Here is a 22,900-nt window from a genome sequence, read left to right as displayed (position 1 = left end):
CCCTCCCCCACCCCTCACCCTTTGCGCGCCAACCGGGCAATCGAGGCGCGCCGCCCATATCCTTCCGCCTCCGTCAAGTAGGTCCAGCTTGGCCGTTCACGGAAAGGTAGGGCACGCGATTGATTTTGGCCCAGAGCCGATCGAGTTCACACCGAGGTCCCGGAAAAGATTAATGGTCATGACAGGGAGGTCTTAGTTGAGGATCTTTTCATTAGTGTAATGGCGGCGCCCATCCCCCCCCCTCCCGACGCTGCTGACGGCGGCAGGATACGGACTATATAAGGAGGGGAGCCGGGCAAGAGCGCGGCAATCGCATCGGTGCGAGCTGTGTCACTGCTCGGGTTTCCGCCCCCTCCTCCTCGCGGCTCATCGCTCAACATGGTGGGTATCTCGGCGAGGCTGTGGGGGGGTCTCTCATCGTGTTCCTCTGAGCGGGAGCTCTCACCCTTCCCCCCCCCCACCCCCACCCCCACGCCGGAGGGACGCGTCGGTCAGTTGCCGCGGACATCGAGCTGCGGGGGCTTGAGGGAGGTAAAATGGCGGCTGTCGGCGGACCGACCCCGCCGCCCCGGAGGAGGGTGGGGAGGGGGGGAGGTGGGGGGGGGGGGGGAGCGGGAGGGGGAGCGGGAGGGGGAGGGTCTCGAGTGGGCTTCTGCGGCGGTGGGCGCGGGTTCTTCCTGTTCCGCAGCCGAGAGCGGGCAGCACAAGGGTCGGGCTGGGGCTCCGGCTCTGGGGTTCGCCGCCTGGCCGGGGGGGGGGAGGGGAGGGGAGGGGGGGCACATTGGTGGGTGGAGAACAACATCAAGGGGCTGCTCCCGCGCTTTCTCTATCTATTTATTTATGTTGCGGACTTTTTCCAGATGAAAAGGGCGCGACTTCCTGCTTGTGGGGGGGGGGGGGATGGTGCTCCTGTCCTCTCCTGGGGGGGGGGTGGTGCTGCTGTCCTCTCGTGGGGGGGGTGGTGCTGCTGTCCTCTCGTGGGGGGGGTGGTGCTGCTGTCCTCTCGTGGGGGGGGGTGGTGCTGCTGTCCTCTCGTGGGGGGGGGTGGTGCTGCTGTCCTCTCGTGGGGGGGGTGGTGCTGCTGTCCTCTCGTGGGGGGGTGGTGCTGCTGTCCTCTCGTGGGGGGGGGTGGTGCTGCTGTCCTCTCGTGGGGGGGGTGGTGCTGCTGTCCTCTCGTGGGGGGGTGGTGCTGCTGTCCTCTCGTGGGGGGGTGGTGCAGGTGCTGTCCTCTCGTGGGGGGGTGGTGCAGGTGCTGTCCTCTCGTGGGGGGGGTGGTGCTGCTGTCCTCTCGTGGGGGGGGTGGTGCTGCTGTCCTCTCGTGGTGGGGGTGGTGCTGCTGTCCTCTCGTGGGGGGGGTGGTGCTGCTGTCCTCTCGTGGGGGGGGTGGTGCTGCTGTCCTCTCGTGGGGGGGTGGTGCTGCTGTCCTCTCGTGGGGGGGGTGGTGCTGCTGTCCTCTCGTGGGGGGGGTGGTGCTGCTGTCCTCTCGTGGGGGGGGTGGTGCTGCTGTCCTCTCGTGGGGGGGTGGTGCTGCTGTCCTCTCGTGGGGGGGGTGGTGCTGCTGTCCTCTCGTGGGGGGGGTGGTGCTGCTGTCCTCTCGTGGGGGGGGGGTGGTGCTGCTGTCCTCTCGTGGTGGGGGGTGGTGCTGCTGTCCTCTCGTGGGGGGGGGTGGTGCTGCTGTCCTCTCGTGGGGGGGGGGTGGTGCTGCTGTCCTCTCGTGGGGGGGGGGTGGTGCTGCTGTCCTCTCGTGGGGGGGGGGTGGTGCTGCTGTCCTCTCGTGGGGGGGGGGTGGTGCTGCTGTCCTCTCGTGGGGGGGAGGTGGTGCTGCTGTCCTCTCGTGGGGGGGGGTGGTGCTGCTGTCCTCTCGTGGGGGGGGGGTGGTGCTGCTGTCCTCTCGTGGGGGGGGGGTGGTGCTGCTGTCCTCTCGTGGGGGGGGGTGGTGCTGCTGTCCTCTCGTGGGGGGGGTGGTGCTGCTGTCCTCTCGTGGGGGGGGGTGGTGCTGCTGTCCTCTCGTGGGGGGGGGTGGTGCTGCTGTCCTCTCGTGGGGGGGGGTGGTGCTGCTGTCCTCTCGTGGGGGGGGGTGGTGCTGCTGTCCTCTCGTGGGGGGGGTGGTGCTGCTGTCCTCTCGTGGGGGGGGGTGGTGCTGCTGTCCTCTCGTGGGGGGGGGTGGTGCTGCTGTCCTCTCGTGGGGGGGGTGGTGCTGCTGTCCTCTCGTGGGGGGGGTGGTGCTGCTGTCCTCTCGTGGGGGGGGGTGGTGCTGCTGTCTTCTCGTGGGGGGGGGTGGAGGTGCTGTCCTCTACCCCCTTGTTGCCATCATCCGGTCAGTAAAGGAGTAAAAGACCACTCATTTTTACCCAAGATCCCAGCCTCCCCAATTTGGGGGCAGTGCTTTGCTGGGGCGTTTTCTGGTTGAGCTCCCGCAGGCCCCTTTCACCTGAGGTGGTGGCTCCGGCGTCCATTTGTTCCATCTGGCGACCGGGGGCTGTGGAAACTTGGCCATTTGGCCGGTCGCCTCTGCTTGGATTGCAAGGTCTGCCCAGTGGCCTTTTCTTCCAGGTCCAGCCCCTCTTCGAGTTGGAATTCTCCAAGCATTGTCCTCCATGCTTTGGAGAGCACCCCCCTGGTGTGTTTTTTGCCTGGTTGGTGGGTTTGAATTCTGTAGCTCCTGTGAGTTTGAATGTAAAGTGAGCAGCAAGTTCCCAGTGTCATGACCAGCTCGTTTTATTGGAAATGACCAATTTAACGTTTTATTGAAATGACCACGTTTAACGTGCCAGGAAACGAGTGGATTAGCAATGAGCCTTTATCCTTATTAGATTTTGCATGATTGTTTTAAGGTGTGGTTTGCATTTTTAATTGACCAAAGTGTGTCAGTGTTGAATGAATAATACAGTTAATCAAAGCTGAACTAATTCAACTCACTTGTTCAGTCAAGTTGGAAACTACTCGCAATTGGTCTCGTCCAAGTTGAAGTCAGCAGTTATCTGAACTGACCAAATTATAAGAATTAATCAGATGGTGGCAATGATGTTTTTATTCGAATCTGACTGTCTTAAAAAGGCACTCTTGGAAACAATTGCAACCTTGTTTAATTGCATCGCAATTTAAAGCTATTACGTTTCACTCGTTTGCATTAAAGGTGCAAGTTGCTTAAAGGGTGGTCTACCAGATGCAATGTGCTCCATTGGGGACTGAAGTTGCACTTGTATTAAATTGGCAGCAAATATGAAAGGCTGCTTTTAGAGAGCAAACGTTGTTTTGGAAATGTCAGTCCTCTAAAAGTTACTAATCCTGTCTATTTCAAAGCTGACTTTTCCAATGAACAGCTAGATGTCAATTTTGTCTAAATGCTTAAAACATAACAATTTGACCCACATCTTGTAATTGTACAGTCAAAGGGCTTTGACTAAACTTGTCCATGTTGCCTTTGTGAGTTAGTGCCTTTGGCCTGTGTCCCACTAAATCTTTGGTTGTCTAAATGTCTTTTAAACCACTATAGCTTCCTGTGGCTGCTTTTTTAAATATATAAACTCACCACCCTGTGTGCTTATTGAGTCCCTTTAAAATCTTCCCCTTTTGCCTTGAACTTGTTCCCTCTCATCTTCCATTCTCTGGGAAATGGATCAACAATTTGCTCTGCATCTCATGATTCAGTGGACCTCTAAAGAGGTCATGAATTTGTATATTTGTCATTTCAACATGAGGAATGCAAATTGAGTTATTGCTGTTGGCAGTCTTGATTTGTCCTGATATCAAGCAATTGTTTTGAATCTTCAGTTACTGGTAATTAATATGCAAGCACAAATGTTGAAGCAAAATGAGGTGCAGGAAGGCCTTTTCAGTTTCCATATGACTTGAAAACCAACTGTTGAGGGATATAACCAAACTAGTGATGTCAGTAGTTAACAATCAGCAAAATGAGTTTGTTTGTTCCATCATTTGCTTTCCCTATAGTGGAATATACAAATTGATCTTGCATGGGTCTTGTCTGATGATCAATGGAAGGTGATTAATTTCAAGAGTAATTGGGAGCCAAAGTCCATCGCTCCACAAATGACAACTTTGATTTTTGTAACTCAATCAGTGGACTTGTTTAGAATTGGATTTGTTTGTTTTTTCTATTTTCATTTGGCAGATCTTTTTCAACAATTGCACGTTTGTGCCACGTTCTGAAAAAATGTATTTTAAATGAAGTTGGGGGTTTGTCTAACTTTGGCCTAAAGAATTGTGCCACTTGTTTCTTTATAAAAGAAACTAAAATGCAATTCTAATCTTGCATTTCACTGAAATTTATGATGGTCCATCACTCCTGTAGGGAGAAGCTTTTGGATTGTGGGGCACATTACCTCATCCAGGGCATTGTTATTAAATTAATTGACTTTTTCCAGTTTTGCCAAAATCAAACCTTTCATTTAAAAGATCTTGAGAAAGTTATCCATGCCCTTGTATTCTCCAGTTTAGACTATACTAACTCTATATAATTGGATTAATCAGTCTTCATTATCCTTTCCGCAACTGGTGCAGAATGTTGCAGCCAAGCCCCTGACAGGTACCAAGAAAAGGGACCATATCACTCCTAATCTGGCCTCCTTCCTTTGGCTGCCAATACAGCTCAGAATTGATTTTAAAGTTCTCCTTATTCTACTTCAAGACCCCTCAGGTCAGCTAACTTGGGGCACTAGGTTATTTGCACTCAAATTGTAAACTTAGAGGAGATAGTGCCTTTGCTATAGCAGCCACCAAATTGTGGAACAACATTCCTCCTATCAAATCACCAATAGTGCCTCTCTTGTATCCAGGTTGAAGATGTACTTTTATTCACTAGTGTTTTGAGTCCTCATGAACCTGATTGTTATCTTGCATTCTGACCTCTTGTGTTTTATTCTGTACTTTAAATAGTTGCCTTGCTGTGTTGTCTTTTTGATATGTACAGCACTTTGGTCAACATGATTTGTTTTGAATGTGCTATAGAAAGAAACTAAACTAAAACTTTTTTTGCAGGCTGACCAACTGACTGAGGAACAGATTGCTGGTGAGTAATCTTTATTCTTAATTTTGGCCTGCCTTGTACATGGGCAATGGAGAGATCACATCAGACTTGTGCCAAGTCATTTAGCTGTGCATGTGGAGATGAGGAACCCATGTCAAGTGATTCCTTGGTCTGACAACCTGGAATTTAGATTAAGATTGTCCATCTGCACTCTCCATGAAAATGACACCTGGTCAGGCAAAAAGGCTGTGTGCAAACCTAGAAGTGGACTGTTTATGTATACCCACATAGCCATTTGATGGATGATGTATTAATATTATTAGCTTATTTTATAAAGTGCTGACTGAGTAAAAGCAGGTTTGTATGCATCGTTGAAGACTTGAAATAGAAAGTAATAAATCAGATGTTTCACATGAAATATGGACTTCAAGTCACTAATGTATCTTCTTGGGGATGACAGATGGAATGTTTAAAGCTTAAAATGTTAACTGGCACACACCAGCCATGTTAGAATTTGAATGCTTTTTAGGCAAAGTGGTGTGGAATGCAAATGTGTGTTCCAGTGTTAAGAAAACTAATGCTCGCTCAAGCTTGTCAAAGGCTTCATTCAGAATTGGGGTTGGAGTTGTTGGACGAGAGTCCAAATGTATTACTTCATTATTTGTTTTACAGTTAAAATGTGCAGTTTGAAGGATTTGATTACAACAAAACATTAGATTCCAGGAAAGTTTTCTCAGCCTTCTACTAGATGTCCTATATCTCCCTCCTGCCCAGTAATTGTCATCTTGCTCTGGTGTCTACTGTATTAATTTTGGCCCATAAATGCATTCAGCTGGCATAAATGAGGTGAAAATGTTAAGATTTGTAAAGGCTGATGGTATGGAACAGATCAATTCCAGATAGATCAAGGGCAGCTGGGGAAAATTCCTTGGTCTAGAGGCAGTCAGACTTTGCATGAAGTTCAGTGATGCAAATCTAGTTCTAAATGTGACCGAGGAACTCTAGGCTAGAAGTATTGTCTAGACAGGTTTGTGTGTTTGTACAGGACAGGCCTTCAGCAAACAATGTCTATGCTGAACATTATTTAATTCATTTAATCTAGGCACATAATAAATGTCACACTATCCCTGCATATTTGTCTGATCATTACTGTTGTATCAGATTTTGCCATTACATTTTTCCAGACACCTACCACTATGTATATTAAAAATTCCTCTCACTTTAAACTTTATTCCTCTTTCAACATGCCTAGTACGTCATGCTCCCACACTAGGATAAAGAGTATGCTCCGCCTCACAATTCTCTAAATTTTTCTCAGGTTGCTCTTCAGGGTCTGATACTCCAGAGAAAACAACCCATATTTGTCCAACCTTTGAGCTCATCTAATCCAGGCAACATCCTGGTAAATGTCTACCCTTTTCAGACTCCTTATCCTTCCTATCATGGGGCAACCAGAATTGAACACAGTAGTATTACTACTTGGTGCTGCCTAACCAAAATTTTGTATGGCTGTGACATGATTTCCTTATACCCATGCCCTGACTAATGAAGACAAGCATGCCATAATCCTTTTTAATTACCCTGTTCACATGATCACCATCAAGGAATTGTGTACCTGAATCGCCAGGTCCCTCAAAGCTTTCAGAACTTCCATTAACTGTACAATGCCCCCTTGCATTTAACATCCCAAAGCCTCAGGATTAAACTTCTATCTGACATTGCTATCTGTAACTCTTCATTACTGTTTGTAAAAGTTGCTACAGTTTCAAAATGTGAAAGATGAACTCTGGGTTTTATTGAAATGAATGCTTTCAACCTGTTGAGTGAGAGTGAGCACATGCATTTGCATGGCTGAATTCATTTTTGGTCAAATGTAAGTAATTCATTGGTAGCTTTCGTAGTTTAAGCAGTCCTATTTTCTAACTTGCAGTTTTTAGCACTACTGTTTGGCACCAGGGACTTGGGTTTTAATCTGTATTTCTGAGTATGTTCTCCCTGCAACTGCATGGCTTTGCTCAGTTTCTCTGGTTTACTCTTGTTTCACAAAGATGTGCTGTTTGGTAGGTGAATTGGCTAGTAAACCATGCAGGTCAGCAGTAGGATCTCAGGAGTTGATGAAATTGTAGAATTTATATATTAAAAAAAAAACAGGTTTAGTGTAGAATATAGTCTATTTAGACTCTGGACAAGGGATCCAATTTCATACTGGTGTGTACGGCATGGCCTAAGTTGGATGATTGTTTTGTGACGCTGTTTACATCCGGTACCGCACGGATGGCAGTCTCTTCAATCTGAGGCGCCTGCAAGCTCACACCAAGACACAAGAGAAACTTGTCCGTGAACTACTCTTTGCAGATGATGCCGCTTTAGTTGCCCATTCAGAGCCAGCTCTTCAGCGCTTGACGTCCTGCTTTGCGGAAACTGCCAAAATGTTTGGCCTGGAAGTCAGCCTGAAGAAAACTGAGGTCCTCCATCAGCCAGCTCCCCACCATGACTACCAGCCCCCCCACATCTCCATCGGGCACACAAAACTCAAAACGGTCAACCAGTTTACCTATCTCGGCTGCACCATTTCATCAGATGCAAGGATCGACAATGAGATAGACAACAGACTCGCCAAGGCAAATAGCGCCTTTGGAAGACTACACAAAAGAGTCTGGAAAAACAACCAACTGAAAAACCTCACAAAGATAAGCGTATACAGAGCCGTTGTCATACCCACACTCCTGTTCGGCTCCGAATCATGGGTCCTCTACCGGCACTACCTACGGCTCCTAGAACGCTTCCACCAGCGTTGTCTCCGCTCCATCCTCAACATCCATTGGAGCGCTCACACCCCTAACGTCGAGGTACTCGAGATGGCAGAGGTCGACAGCATCGAGTCCACGCTGCTGAAGATCCAGCTGCGCTGGATGGGTCACGTCTCCAGAATGGAGGACCATCGCCTTCCCAAGATCGTATTATATGGCGAGCTCTCCACTGGCCACCGTGACAGAGGTGCACCAAAGAAAAGGTACAAGGACTGCCTAAAGAAATCTCTTGGTGCCTGCCACATTGACCACCGCCAGTGGGCTGATAACGCCTCAAACCGTGCATCTTGGCGCCTCACAGTTTGGCGGGCAGCAGCCTCCTTTGAAGAAGACCGCAGAGCCCACCTCACTGACAAAAGGCAAAGGAGGAAAAACCCAACACCCAACCCCAACCAACCAATTTTCCCTTGCAACCGCTGCAATCGTGTCTGCCTGTCCCGCATCGGACTGGTCAGCCACAAACGAGCCTGCAGCTGACGTGGACTTTTTTACCCCCTCCATAAATCTTCGTCCGCGAAGCCAAGCCAAAGAAGATTTTTAATATGTAATTCTGAAAGCATCAAGACTGCATGTTAGTGTCAACTGACTTTATCTTTAGTGAAAAAGTTAGTGTCTAAAAGGAATGCTGATTGGTAATGGAAAGTGATTTGTCATTGAGTTAGAACATGGGTACTGAAATGGAATATCTTTCAATGTTTTCTTAATGCCTGTTAATAACTGTTCTAATAACCCAGATTAATTTGCAGACTAAAACAATTTGGGGCTTGGTGCTAACCATAAACAACTCATTAGTTTCTATACTCGTAAAGGTTGCAGTGTTAAGATTGTCAAAGAATAGTATTTTGAACTTGTTTGCAAACTTGAGCATGACCCATCAACCAGGTTTGAGTAGCTTTAAACATTGAAGTGTACTGGTATGAGTTGTCAATTTTCTTCCTCATTGGAAGAATGGAGCAGTGACAATTTAGAAATGTTAAATCTTTGCATGTCAAAGCAATATCAGTGACTGCAATTAAGTGTAGGTCTTGAGTTGAATGTACAATTCAAAATATTTTATCCAAGTGGTTCATTTCCTGATCTGTTTATGCTCTTTCTTCAGAGTTCAAAGAGGCATTTTCCCTCTTTGATAAAGATGGCGACGGTACCATCACAACAAAGGAGTTGGGGACTGTAATGAGGTCTTTGGGCCAGAATCCTACTGAAGCAGAATTGCAGGATATGATCAATGAAGTTGATGCTGACGGTAAGCTCACTTGCTAAATTTTAGTATCTTGATGGCCAGAGTTGAGGCTGGTCCTCTTCAAAACCAAGTACTCTCCAAACCTGAAATACTATTGATTTGTCAATGACTGAATCTTCAGCTATTAGTTTTTCAAGATGTTTACTAGGAATAATTGCAATAATTTGTTGAAATTGTCTGAAATAGCCAGTTTTGAAAGTGGTATCAAGACAAGATTTAAAAACTTGTAAAACAAAATCCTTTAAGTCTATGACTCTTGAGCTATTAAACTTGGCTCTTGTACAAGTTGTGGAGTCATAACTGCAAGGCTGACCTTCTATTGTATTGAGGCTATCGTCAGTGAATGTTGGTTTAAAAGATTTGAAACTTTTTGAGCAAAGATTTGTTCATTCAGCCTTGAGGGTTCCTATTTAACCATAGGAAGCATGGTGTATAGATTGGGTGTCCCATCTGAACTTCCTGCTTTTTCCTAGTTGATCTACATTTACAGATGCCTGGTCAGTTTGTAGCCTACTTTTTTCTAGACTTGTACCATCTATCTAGTTGGTCTTGTTATTCAAACCTGGCAGATAGCTGGTTTGGAGTGAGGGTGGATGGAATTGGTGGCTAGGGATTAATTTATGATGGGCTAAAGATGTTCACAGCTATTGATGTCTGTTTGATCTGGAAGCATTCTTCAGAGGGTATAATGTTTGGGTTCCTTAAGTTCCTTATCACCTTCAGCAAAAAGAGATGGGTGCAGAGAGCTTTTTGAGATCATTATGGCTTTGAAGAAACTTGTTCAAAGCATTTGTTGCTCTTGGGGGTTAAGATGATCTTCTTTAATTTTCTTCAGTTAAGGTATATAACTTATTTCAAATAAATTATTCAAATTCTTATCAATATTAATTTCTAAATATTTAACCACCTCCTTCTGGAAAAATTAACATGGAAATATGGTCATGGGGGACTACGAATGCCTAATTTAAAAAACTATTATAAAGCAGCTCAATGATAAATGGAATAATTGAGTATATTAATACAGTAATGACCTGGAGTATATGGCTGAGTCTAGGGAAAATGATTTTAGCAGTCCAAACGTTATTTATTTGAAATATTTGTTCCCTTTAGATGCTGCATGAACAACATTTAAGATTTTTAAAACCAGTTGGAGCTGTATTGTGAGTGCACAATTAAATTAGGCCATTTCATTAATCATTTTTTCTAAATTTAGAAAGTTCAATCACTGAACCATGGAATGGTTCGGTGTGCAGATTTCATTGTTTCAGTTTTTAAATGGCAGCTGAATGCTGGACAAATGATATTTGACAGATAAGCTGAATGATTTCCAACATAGTTGATAAATGCTACTGTAAATGTTGTAAGACGTCCAGGACCAATCCAGTCCTTTTTGTAGGATCCTGAGTGGGTTAGTAATTTTTGAGTGGACCACAATATGCTGTCACATTCTTTTCATCTAGAAATTGCATTGAAATACTTGTAAGCATCAGATTTTTTTTGCACACCTAAACTCGGCAAAAGCATTTTGTTTCTATCAAGTGGCTTTTTCTACCTAAAGAGCAAATGTCCTAGAACATTGATCTTCACTGAGTCCAATTGATTTTTAAATCCTGCCCCAGGAAACACAATTAACCAATATTCAATGTTGTGGTGTTGAAGGTTCTGTCTGTAGGATGTTAAGTGAAGTTTGCTGATTTGTAAGAACTGTGACAATTGGCCCTAGGCCATAATACTGATCCTGGTGAATTTGTAGGACCTTCTGCCTGCCCCATTAGCAGCTGTTTCACTCACTGTAAAATGTTAAGGACCATGGTAGTTTTAAGTGTAATATTTTTATTTTTCATTTATTTGGTGTTTTTGCCCATTGAGTCTGTACAGGGTCAAAGATCAAATTCCTCACTCATATTCCCTATAACCTCTTATGCCACTTTTTTTTACACCACCCGTCTGATTTGCTGTAGCCAAAGGAGAGCCTTTTGGATGTGGGAAGAATACCAAGTGCCAAACTTGTCAGGTACCATGGGAGGTCAGGATCGAATCCAGGTTGAGAGCATTGAGGAAATGGATCTACTAGCTGCAACAATGCAGTTAATCTAATTTGCTCTTGAATGGTTGAATGAGGACAAATGATTCATTCAATCTAATGGAATGAAAAGTTGCTCCTGCTCTGGTTTTGAAGCTTAAGCTGGTATGGCAATGTTGCTTGATCGTTTGAACTAGTGCTAGAGATCAGAGGATGCATTGTTTTCAGCTTTGTATTCCTGTCTACTCACTTCAATAGTTGATCAGTTACATTTCTTGCTTCTAATGAAGTGTAGGTGTTTAGCAAGGGGAAAAATGGGTGACATTTTTGATAAAGCGCTAAATGCTTTAATTTAAAAACTTTAATCTTCACTGCAAAAGCACAAGCTTCATACTGCAGCCAGTTTAAAGTCCAATATAATGCCTTGCATAGTCATCAACCTGATTGAGGAGGGAATGTTCCCTTGGTTTACTGCTCTATCCACTCTCTTCCCACACTTTCTTCCAAAAAAACAGCTAGCCTTTGGTGTTCTTGCTCCTTGGCCTTGTCTTCAGGGGATCATTCAATGTAGATTGGAGGTATTCTGCAAAGTACGGTACTTGTATGATCAATTGCCAAGACTAGTGCTGAGATTGTCACTGGGAAAGTTTTTTAAATGGCAGATTTTGTATGTTTACCATCAGTGCAATCACCTCCAAATCTGATGAACACATAGTTCATAGTTAAAACAGTCTGCAGATGTTATGATTGTAATTTACACAGTGCTCTTTCTTCTTTAAAGATCACTGACTTGATGAGTTTCTCCAGCAATTTTGTAAACAATTGGTTTGTATCCTGATAACTACATTGTATCCTTCACTTAATAAGGTGAAAATTGTGCTGTAGGGTAAAGTTGAAATGAGAACATTGAAAACTATAATAGAGCTTAATTAACTATCAGCATTCTTTCTCATTAACTTGGTGTTATTGTGAACTGATCTAGCTAGAGAATTTCAATAGAATCTATTAATAGTTTAATGAGATTGGCTCACGGCTTTAATTAGGTCAGCAGATACTGTATGGGGTCACATCCTGATTTAGAATATTCATTTGATAGCTTTGAGCAATGCTTCATTGTATCTGACCACCATTTTAGCTTCAAGCATAAACTTCCAGGTGCTGTAATCCAGCTTTTTAAAAAAAAACTGGAGGGGCTTTGGGTCAGGCAGCATCCATGAATAGAAAGAGTGGGTTAATGTTTGGGTCCTGACCCAAAACAAACCACTTCTGTCCATGAATGCTCTAACTTTTTTAGTCTCTTCAGCTTGTTCACTTTTATCTCTGACACTGGATACTGTAGCAGTTTGTAAACATTGCATTCTTCTAAGAATGCTAGTTATTCAAAGCCAGCTAATGATCAAACTAACCAGATTGGAACAGATATAGTATTTACTATATATTAGACAATTTCTAGTATTAATTGTTATAATGTTGCTTACGTTAGGTAATGGAACTATTGACTTTCCTGAATTCTTGACCATGATGGCTAGGAAAATGAAGGATACAGATAGCGAAGAGGAAATTCGTGAAGCATTCCGTGTATTTGACAAGGTATTGTGGGGTGGTGAGAGCTGGATAATGGTGCAAAGATAAATACTCAATATAATGCATGCTTAAATCTTCCAAAGAAATAATCTTATTGAGTGAAATGTTAAATGAGGTTTGTGTGCACATTTTTGAAAAGTTGTTTCCTTGTTGAAATTTAATTGTATATGGCAACAAGATAAAATGCTGTTCTCCAGAAAGCAAAACCTTTGCTCTTTCAAGAAGGGAGATTAGTTGCCCTGTTATCACCTCGATTCTCAATCCACCTTTAGGCCTGTTTTAATTGAATATTTGAATTAATGCATTGCAGGAATTTTTGGTTTAACCAGTCACTGAAGTTTGCTGCACCCCTATCCACTTGCAGTTGAAGATGGTGTAAGCATCTTGTATCACTGCAGTCCCACATGAAGGTTCTTGAACAGCATGGCTGGGATGAATTCCTTGTTTGATCATGTATTTAATTGGGGTCATGATGTTCTGAACACTGTCCTCTTCCCATTTTTTAGATGGGGTGATGCAATTGAAATGGTTAAGGTAGAATTAAATAGTTAAAGCTTGGCTGTTTTTTTTAATGTATACAGGATGGTAACGGCTATATCAGTGCAGCAGAGCTGCGCCATGTTATGACGAACCTAGGTGAGAAATTGACAGATGAAGAAGTAGATGAAATGATTAGAGAAGCAGATATTGACGGTGATGGACAAGTCAACTATGAAGGCAAGTGCTTTGTCTCCTCTTGGTACCAAAATAGCCTGTTTTCAGACTTTCCTGTTATTATGAAGCTCAAACAAATACTGGTAAGTAATGCAAAATTGAATTTTATGGTTGATGGATGACTGGCATAAATCCTTCAGTTCAGAACTTGAAATGGATTTACTATTCAAGAATTGTACCAGTCATGCCCTAAAAGCATACACTAGATATTTAGTGAATATTCTCTTTTGTCCCTTTGGGAAGATCACAGAATAAATCATATCCAGAAAAATTTTGGTTTTTTGAGGGTACTTTTAGCTTTAAAAACATTGAAATAGACAATGTATACTATTTTTAATGCCAGTGGATTTTTTACAAAAATTAGCAGTTTCATATTGGTGCCACTTTTATGTATGGGGTATTTGGTAAATTATAAAGCAACAGATGAGTGATTTTTTTTGCTGCACATTAAAAATTATTTGTTCTTGATTACCCAATTTTAATATCTTTTACAGTAGGCTATCTAGACAAGGTGAAGTCATGGAATCGGCAGGCTTTAGCTGCTGCTCTCAATTTACAGCATGGAAAACTTGGTTAAATTAATCCACTTCTGGGGGTTTATGTTACAGATGATCTTGGTTTTTGGACTTGTGAATGCAAAAATATGCCTGTCATGGAATCACAAAGCAATGTATTAATTTGCCTTGTTCTGAATCAAAGAATCTGTTGTTAAAGTGAAGTTTTGCATACTACTTTGCAAAACATTGGGGAGGGTTCCACATTTCATTTTAGATGGCTGTTCAGTCGCTAGTCATCCGAGATCTGGTCTTCCATCTTCCATGGAAAGCTTTTCTCTATTTGCAACTTTTAAACTTGCCAAAAAGTATGCAGTGATTTGATTCTTCATTATCTATGGATTATTATGCAGTTAATTTCCAAACTGTTCATGACCCATTTCAAGAATTTAATTTTTTGGCCCCAATTTTCCACAGTTAAATGTTATTGTGGCCCTGTAGTGGCCAACAGACATGAACTGGCCCACAAAATGGCTGATGACTGCATGGACCTGGGGTTGACACCAGCTGTTGTCCCAGGTGACCTGAGGAAGATGGGGAACTTTAGCAGGAACACCAGCCAATCTCAGGCCGGTGCTCTGACACAGGGGTCTAGGCGTGATGGGCAAAGCAATAAACCAGTCCTGTTTTCCAAGGCTTTAGTGTGCATGTCTTTCTTTTCCATGCTTGCGTAATGCAAATACCAGATTGTTGACCTAGACCTGAAGATGACGGATCAAGTGGAGCCAGGGACCATTCATGCGGTCTCTCTCAGGCTCCCAACATTTTGGGTGTCATTGCAACATGTGAGGTTCGAGCAGGCTGGGGCTCAGTTCTAGCTTTGGCACGTTGCCGCCGCCGACAACACCCATTACTTCGATCAGAATGCAGTGGCAAGGGTTGTAGACTGCCCTCAGCAGACTTCCGAGCAAGGCAAAGAGCTTGGTCTCCTGGCGCGAGTGTGCTGCCTGATTGGTGCATATGGACAGATTGGGGACAGGGCCCTGTCTGCCCTATTGAATGAAATGCTCATTCGAACAAAGGGCCACAAGCCTTGCCTGCTCTTTGAGCAGATCTTTCTAGAGTAGCTGCCTGAGGATATCTGACCCTTGCTCACAGACAAGGACTTCAGCAACCTGTGGCCTCTGGGCAGACATCTTCTAGAGAGTGAAGAAGGGCACCAGCATCGTCATAGACAACATCAACAAGCCCCACAAACAGCTGCCTGTGAGACAGACAAGCAGAGAGGCAAGATGACACCCCTGGACAGCAATGCTACTATCAGTGTTTTGGTGATTGGCCCATGTGATGGACTCCTCTATATCTGGGACTCATTGTTGGGCAGGTGCTTCCTGGTTGACACTGGTGTCAAATAAGCATCCTACCCCCAGCAGGCCTTGACACCCACAATGGCAAACAGGACCCAGCTTTGAGGGTAGTCAACAGCTCACCATTTGGACTTTTGGGACCAGCACCATTCCCTTTTTGGCAACAGCTGCTTTACGTGGGCCTTCACCCTAAGAAGTGGTGCAACTGACCTGGAGGCTGACTTCCTTTGGGCCCAGTGTATGCTTGTCGACCTCAGGATGGTGTTTGGTGCACACCAGAGCTTCTCAGACTCTGCCTCTGGGGAATCCAAGCTACCTTCCCCACCTGGACTCTATAACGCTTCAGTGGTGAATTTGCCTGCATCCTGGCAGAGTTCCCCTTGATAGAGGTGCTACGATTGCAGCAGAGCCAAAGCATTTTGACCAAGGAACTCCATGCCAGGGTGCGCTGACTCCCTGCTGAAAAGCACAACCTAGCAAGAGGAGTTTAAGAAAATGGAGGAGCTGGGGATTGTGCAGCGCTCTGACAGTCCCTGGACACCCCCCCCCCCCCCCCCCACACAGTGCCCAAATCAGCAGGGGATTGGAGACCATGTGGTGACTTCTGCCACCTCAATGAGGCCACCATGCCTGACAGATCCTATGCCCCCACATTCAAGGCTTTGTTGCCAAACTGCATGGGGAAAAGTGTTCTCCAAGGTAGCCAGAGGGCTACCACCAAATCCAAGGAGATCACCAAGACTGGCCCCCCCTGGCTTATTTGAATTTCTCCACATGCCCTTCAGTCTAAAGAACATGGCACAGACTTCTCAGTGGCTAATACACAGTGGCCTGGGACCTTCTATTTGCATTCATCTATTTGGATTATATCAGCATCGTCAACTGCAGCTGCAAGGACCATGCTGCCCACCTTGAGTGAGTTGGTTTGGAGTATTGTGTTCAGTTCTGGTCTCCAAGTTGTAGGAAGGATATAGATAAGACGGAGAGGGTGCAGAAAAGATTTACTAGGATGTTGCCTGGCTTAATTCATTGGAGTGTATAACAGTTGAGAGGGGATTTGATAGAGGTGTTTAAAAAAAATTATAAAGGGAATAGATAGACTCGATGCAAGTCGACTCTTCCCCCCTGAGAGCAGGGGAGGTTAAAACAAGAGGACACAAGTTGAGGGTAAGGGGGCAAAATTTTAGGAGAAACATTAGAGGATGGTTCTTCACTCAATGGTGGCTGAATGGAATAATCTTCCAGAGGAAATAGTGGAGGTGGAGTCAATTCTCTCATTTAAGAGGGGGTTGGCGGGTTATGGGCAGAGAATAGGCAGGGGGATCTAGCGGAGTTGCTTGAGTGAACCAATGTGGACTTGAAGGGCCAAGATGGCCTGTTTCCAAGCCATAAACTGTTATACATGTTAAAACTATCAACCCTGCAAAGTGCCAATTTGGTCCGGACACCATTGACTTCCTGGGGCACTCCCTGAGAAGGTTGAAGTGGCCTGGCACTTCGCTAAACCACACACAGTAAAAGGGCTACAGGAATTTGCTGGTATGATTAACTTTAACCACCCATTCATACTAGCAGTGGTGTGCATCATGTGCCACCTCTTTGTGCTGATGGTAGGCTAGTCAAAAATCATTACTTAGAAGCATGAGTCTTCCAGGGCATTCCAGAATGCCAAAGACATGCTGGCCAGCACTACCCTGCTGGTCCACTCCAGACTGGGGGCATCTACCACCCTGACCAGCACAGTAGTAGGGGGGTATACTGAGACAGCTCATTGAGGACCAGTGGCAACCTCTGGCCTTTTTCACCAGGCACCTCTGTCCCAGAGCTAAAATACTGCACTTTTACCCAAGAACTATTGGCACTGTACCTAGTGTTAAGGTATTTCCATGACCTTTGGAAGACCAACAATTCAAGGTCTTTGCCGATCACAAGCGGCTGACTTTCGCCTTCCATAATGTATTGGACCTGTGGTCAGCCTGACAATACATTTGTCCTGTGTTCAAATTTGCTTCTGACATACAGCGCATCACCTGGTAGCTGATGCTCTTTCATGCCTTGCGATCGAGTCAGTACCCAAGGGGTTGGCTATGTGGCCCTCACCAAAGTACAGCTGCAGGACCCTGAGATACCCATGTGGAGGACCCCCCCCCCACCCCACCTGCCGTCAGCCCAGGTAACCTGACACTGCTGTACAACATCTCTACTGGCATACCTGCTCCATTCTTCCAGCTGCATGGAGGCACCAGGTTTTTGCTGCCATCCACAATCTGGTGCACCCCACAGTTTGCTCCAAGGCCAAAATGGTAGCTAGCAGGTTTGTCAGCCAGTGGGCCAAGACCTGCACAAACTGTCAGGCCTCCACAGTGCAGGTTCAACCATGTACACATTGGTTTCCCATGGAGTGAGATACCTTTTGACCACGTTTGGCTGCTCCATGATGTGGCCTTGGAGGTGGTCCTGCTGGTTGATAACGCAGCAGAAACCTGCGCCAGGACACCCATCAACCCATGTCCAGATTTGGGGTCCCAGAACATGTGTAACCTTGGATGGGAGCACAATTCACCTCTGTGCAGTGCTGGCTAACTTTTTGGGGACACAGCTCCACTCCACCATGGTGTATTACCCACAGGCACCTTAAGGAAGCCTTGATGGCCTGACTCAAGAGTCCCAACTTGGTAGATAAATGGTCTTGGTCCTGTTGGGGATTTGTTCTGTGCCAAAGGAGGACTTCAATATCTCAGTGGTGGAGATGGTCTACTGTGCATCTTTAATCATTCCTGAAGGGTCCCTGGTCCTGCAGCAACCCTGACCATATGGCCAGCCCAAACATGGTCCCCAGGGATTTAGACTCATCAGTACATATTTGTGAGAAGGGTTACACTGGCTGCCCTGACAGCAACCCTGTGAGGGGCCTACAGGATCGTCAGGAACAACGTTTCCACCTTTGTCCTCAACATTGGTAATAAGGAGGAAACTTTCACTGTTGACTACCTGAAACTAGCATATATCTGTACTGTAATAAACCGGTCTCCACTCCTCCCTGTGACGCAGGGGCAGACTGCCCAAGGCTGCATTGGCCATTTTGCAGGCTGGACTGCATGGACCTGGGGCTTGACTCTGGCATCGTCCCAGGTGACCTCCTCACGGAGGGAAGTTGGGGAACTCTGGCAGGAACTCCGTCCAATCCTAGGCCGATGCCCTGATGTCAGTGACTGGGCCCCATATAAGCATGAGAGCCAGAACAATAAACTATTCTCATTTTCCAAGGCTTTGGTTTGTTCTTCATGCTTATGGAGTATGAACATTACAGGCCTTGATGCAACATTTGCAATGTTCTTGATGATCTGTTTTGATTGTGAAATCTTTTTGAGTAATTTCTACAGCTTTTAAAGTTTAGACTTAAACATACAGGTTGGTAACAGGCCATTTCAGCCCACAAGTGTGTGCTACCCAATTTGCATCCATTAACCTACACTTTGAACAGTGGGAGGAAAGCAGGCCCCAGGGAAAACCCCATAGACACAGGAGACGGCATGGATTAAAACCCCAGTCCCATTGCTGTTACTATAACTGCTGTGCCAACCGCTGCCCCAAATGCTGTAATCATTCCATATTTTGTTCTTTAATTTTATTGGTTTATCTGAGATCCATACTATTTATTTAATGTGGTCTCTTGTTGCTTTTTGTTCGATCTTGTCTGTGACCAATGTTTAAACCAGCTAATCTCCACCTTTAGTTATGATCCCCTTAGAATTGTGCTCACAGTTGGAGCCCCCTTTGGGAAGCTGTCAACTTTAGTTTCTTCTGCACTTCTCTCCTGATGAAAAAAGGCTTTTACCTGTGACTGTGGCCATCAAGGGTCCCTGTTGAGAATGGCTGGTTTAAACCACTGTTCACCCTTTTAAATAAGATCAAGCAAGTATTTTAATGAACTTTATGATGAAGCGGGAGACCAGCCTGTCAAATTTGCAAACACGAGAGGTTTCTAATTCAAGTAGTTGCATTCAGTCTTGTCAGGTTAGGGAGGTCATGATGAGGTGGCTTTTTCTTGAATAGTTGCTTCTGAGACTAAACTGCCTGCTTTTTTTCCCCCACAACTCCATTGCCCACTAATTGCATCCTGGCTGTGGCTGCAGCTGCTGACCGTTCCCATTGGTGAGCCCCTGTGCTGAGCCAACACCAGTTTCAAAGACTGGGGCTCCCAAACACTGATGGAAAACCGTGAACGGCATCACAAAGCAGCAGTCACAGTTATTACTAAAAGATTTCCAGTGCCCCCATTGAGCCAGACTTTGCTCTTCCAGACTGGGGCTGCAGAGTCACATTTGTGTCCACCGATAAACTGCGCACAACATGCCTTTGTCAAACCGAAGGATGACCAACTTTTTTTAAAAAAAAAAGTCTCCTGGCTGCAGTGTGCTACACATAGACCTTTTGCTGCCATTTAGGGCCCCAAACAGTCCAAGTGAGTCAACACTTGCAAACCTGTAGCAGTCACTTTGTGCATCTGGTGCTCCTGGTGTGACTTCCACTCCATCAAGAAGATTGGATGCAGATTGAGGGATTGTTTTCTTGAGCTCCATGGCCTCATCTGGCACAACATCCAGGATCTTTCAGTGTAATTTAACTCAATCTTCCATTCTTGTACTGATTTGTCATTGACTTATTGTACTGGCAAGTTAAAGCCATGTGTAAATAGGATAAGCATCATCTTGGCAGTTGCCATCTTAATGGCATCAATTTTTCCATTTTCTAGTAACCTTTTCCTTGTTTTCAACAACCCCTCTTGCTTTATCTTGGCTCCATTCCTCTTATCCTCTCTACCTGCTTGTCATCCACCTTGAGCCCCCATCCCCTTCCTCTTATCAGTACACCTTCCATAGTCCTGTTGCTTGGCTTATTTTTCCATTTCTTCTCCCTTCATCTGGATTTGCCGAATATGTGCTCCTTCCCTGCCCCTTCACTACCATTTTATTCAGCCAATTTCTTATTCCTGATAAAGGATTACACCCTGAAATATGGTCTTCTGTGGATGCTTCCTGACCTTTTGGATTTCTCCAGCATTTGTTTTGCTCCAGTTTTCCAGCATCTCCCTTGATATACTGGAGTCACCTTGTTGTCTCTACTTTTGTGCCCAGTGTCTGGACTTGTGCATTGTTTAACTTGACCAATTATTTCACAAGATGTGTGGCATCTTTTGGGCATTGGTACTGTAACTAGAGCAGTATCTGATACAACCTCATTAACCATAATTGAATGACTTGGTGTAAATGATGGACACATTTCTTGTGGAACAAGCCCATAAGGCCAGGGCCTGATATTAATCTGATAGATTAATCTGAGTTGGTGGTGATAACTTGATAATCCTGGAGCTCGCTGTGAGGTATTCTTGGTTTCTGAATTGGTCTAGACTTGGTGACAGCCAATGGGTGTTGCTGGTTTGGAAGAGTTGACCATTTCCCAGTTGCTTGTAAAGAGTGGCTTGTTAGATGTCATGGACCAGTTGGAGTTGAAATGCCAATCCATGTTGCCAAGCTTTTATTGATTCTTTACTTCAAATATAAGCTTGTCTGCTTAGATCAATTTTAAGCCTCTGCATCAGCAAGTTGTCCTCTGAGATAGAAATGATGTAGTCTAAATTTCCAGTAAATCTTTTTACAATATACTGCATTACCACTCAAAGCTGAGCAGGGCTGACAGGAGCTCATTATAGAATTGTTACATATGGACACAATTGATTTTTTTTGCCTGTATATTAAATGGGAGGGTTTGTTTCGGCTTTAGTGATTGCTTGTCTTTTGAAATTGGCTACAATCCTGCCAAAGTTGATTAGTCCATGGTTCTCATGCACTTCAATCTTCAGGAAATTGTAACTATCCCTTTTACTCCAGTGACCTTTACATAGATTGTACTAGGCTTCATTTCAAGTATTGTTTACATATAGGCTGTTTCAGATTTGCTATCACCTGTTGAAATGAGACCATGTGTTACCACAAGCTTGAGTGTCCTAGCCTGTTTTTAAGCTGCACGAGATGTATCGGTACTATGATCGATAAACTGTAAAAGCAAATCAGTTCATCCTTGTTTGTTTTTCCCCAACAGAATTCGTACAGATGATGACTGCAAAATGAAGACTTTTACCTTTCCCCTTCCTAGAAAAGTTGAAATCTTTTACTTACCTCTTGCAAAATGTTCATTTATTCATTCTGTTTTCTGTATAGCAAAAGTTACTGAATGTCAGAAAATAAAACCTGTCCACAAACTCTGCATGTAAAATGATCAGTGGTCCTGTCCCCAAAGATCTTCAAGCCATGCATCAGTAAAACTTGTACTACCTTAAAAACAAAGCAATTGGACTCTATGAAGTTCCATGCTAATCAATACACTGTTTGGGCTGGCCAGTTTTTCATGCATGCAGCTTGACAGTTGAGCACAGCCTGGCTCTGTTAATTCCACTTTATGTTCTTTGTGGGAATAGCTTAGTTTTTTCCAGTTGTATATTGTACCAGGATGATTGTTCCTGATAAGTTGGTTAATTTTGTGTGCTACGGCAAACCACAATAGAAGGTTGTAATTGTGACGGTCCCTGGAGTGGAATCGTTCTCATACTTAACAGTGTGCTCAAACAATTACCAGGACTGAAGATCTTATTTTAAATATTAAAAAAGGATGGCATGTCTGTATAAAACTTGGTTAAAGTGTCTGCATTGCACTATAGTGAAACGGATGTCAGGCAATTTACCGTTCACTGAATTTTTAAAATTACTTATGAAAAGGGGGTGTCTTGAACTCTCGTGTATATCTTCTGTTCTATACCATAACTTGGAGCCGTCAGAGTATATATCTACATAGGACTTCAGCACAGTGACGACATGGCTGTTCAGCAAATTACAATTATGTTCATTCCAAGTTGTAAATGCTAGTCTTTTTTCCAATAAAAGACCATTAACTTGAGTCTCTTGGGTGCCAAAATTATTTGCTATTAATTATTTGCACAACCTATTTCTGATTTCCTGTTGGATTTTCATAATGGCCACTGCTTCAACTTCAGTGAATATTTGCAATAATTTTATTAACAACTCTTTGGATGGTCTTGATTGCACAAGTTGAAATGGCAGTGCAACCAAACAAGATGGCTGTGACATTTAATTTAATGTTGGTATGTCCAGATTTAAATTTCTTCAGTTAAATGATCACTAGTGTACTTGTCAATTGCTGCAAATTATAAATTTGTACCAAACCAAGCAATTTCCAATTCACTTTTATCAAAAGGTTCAAGTCTTCCTGCTGTATGGAAAATTGAAGGGTTTGATAGCTCGAGTAACCATGCTAAACCCCATGTTGGATGTCATCCTTTTGGGTAACTGCAGAAATTTGTTCTTTGGCCGGTTTATTTGCACACTGCTGCCAAGGCTGATTTTCTTCCCTTGGCCTGGGATGTCTTAATGTTTTAAAACTGAGGAATAGTTGGAAATTTTGCTGCTTATCAAAAGGGGAGCCTACAGATTTTGAAGTGTGCCTATTTCTTCCTTGCCTCCAATTGCACTTGTACCATCCTTTAAAAAAAAACCCAGGTTTCTGACTGGTGTTTTGATGTATAGGGTTGGGTTATAGATTCCACCTCCTTGGACAGTGAACAGGCCTGGGAATTCTTGAAGGCACCTTAATGCATACTCTTTGC

The 22,900-nt window shown here is 44.4% G+C and overlaps 1 protein-coding gene across 1 annotated transcript; it reads left to right on the top strand.

Annotated features, from left to right (window-relative positions):
• The first annotated feature begins 277 nt into the window (after nucleotides 1-277).
• On the top strand, nucleotides 278-22,173 carry LOC138753217 (calmodulin-1). Its single transcript, XM_069915902.1, has 6 exons — nucleotides 278-381; nucleotides 4,999-5,029; nucleotides 8,897-9,040; nucleotides 12,544-12,650; nucleotides 13,226-13,361; nucleotides 21,322-22,173. The coding sequence occupies exons 1-6, from the start codon at nucleotides 379-381 to the stop codon at nucleotides 21,348-21,350; spliced, it is 450 nt and encodes a 149-aa protein (XP_069772003.1). The 5' UTR covers nucleotides 278-378; the 3' UTR covers nucleotides 21,351-22,173.
• Nucleotides 22,174-22,900: the final 727 nt, after the last annotated feature.

Source organism: Narcine bancroftii, chromosome 2 (genome assembly GCF_036971445.1).
Source record: "Narcine bancroftii isolate sNarBan1 chromosome 2, sNarBan1.hap1, whole genome shotgun sequence".
In the NCBI taxonomy this organism is placed as follows: Eukaryota; Metazoa; Chordata; class Chondrichthyes; order Torpediniformes; family Narcinidae; genus Narcine; species Narcine bancroftii.
Note: the sequence above shows the minus strand (reverse complement) of the source record. Positions and strands in the feature narration are given on the sequence as shown.

What these genes read in the sequence shown, in the direction of transcription:
- LOC138753217 (XM_069915902.1), top strand. An exon ending in GACTGAGGAACAGATTGCTG is followed by an intron (nt 5,030 to 8,896) that starts GTGAGTAATCTT and finishes CTCTTTCTTCAG; the next exon opens with AGTTCAAAGAGGCATTTTCC. An exon ending in TGGACAAGTCAACTATGAAG is followed by an intron (nt 13,362 to 21,321) that starts GCAAGTGCTTTG and finishes TTTCCCCAACAG; the next exon opens with AATTCGTACAGATGATGACT.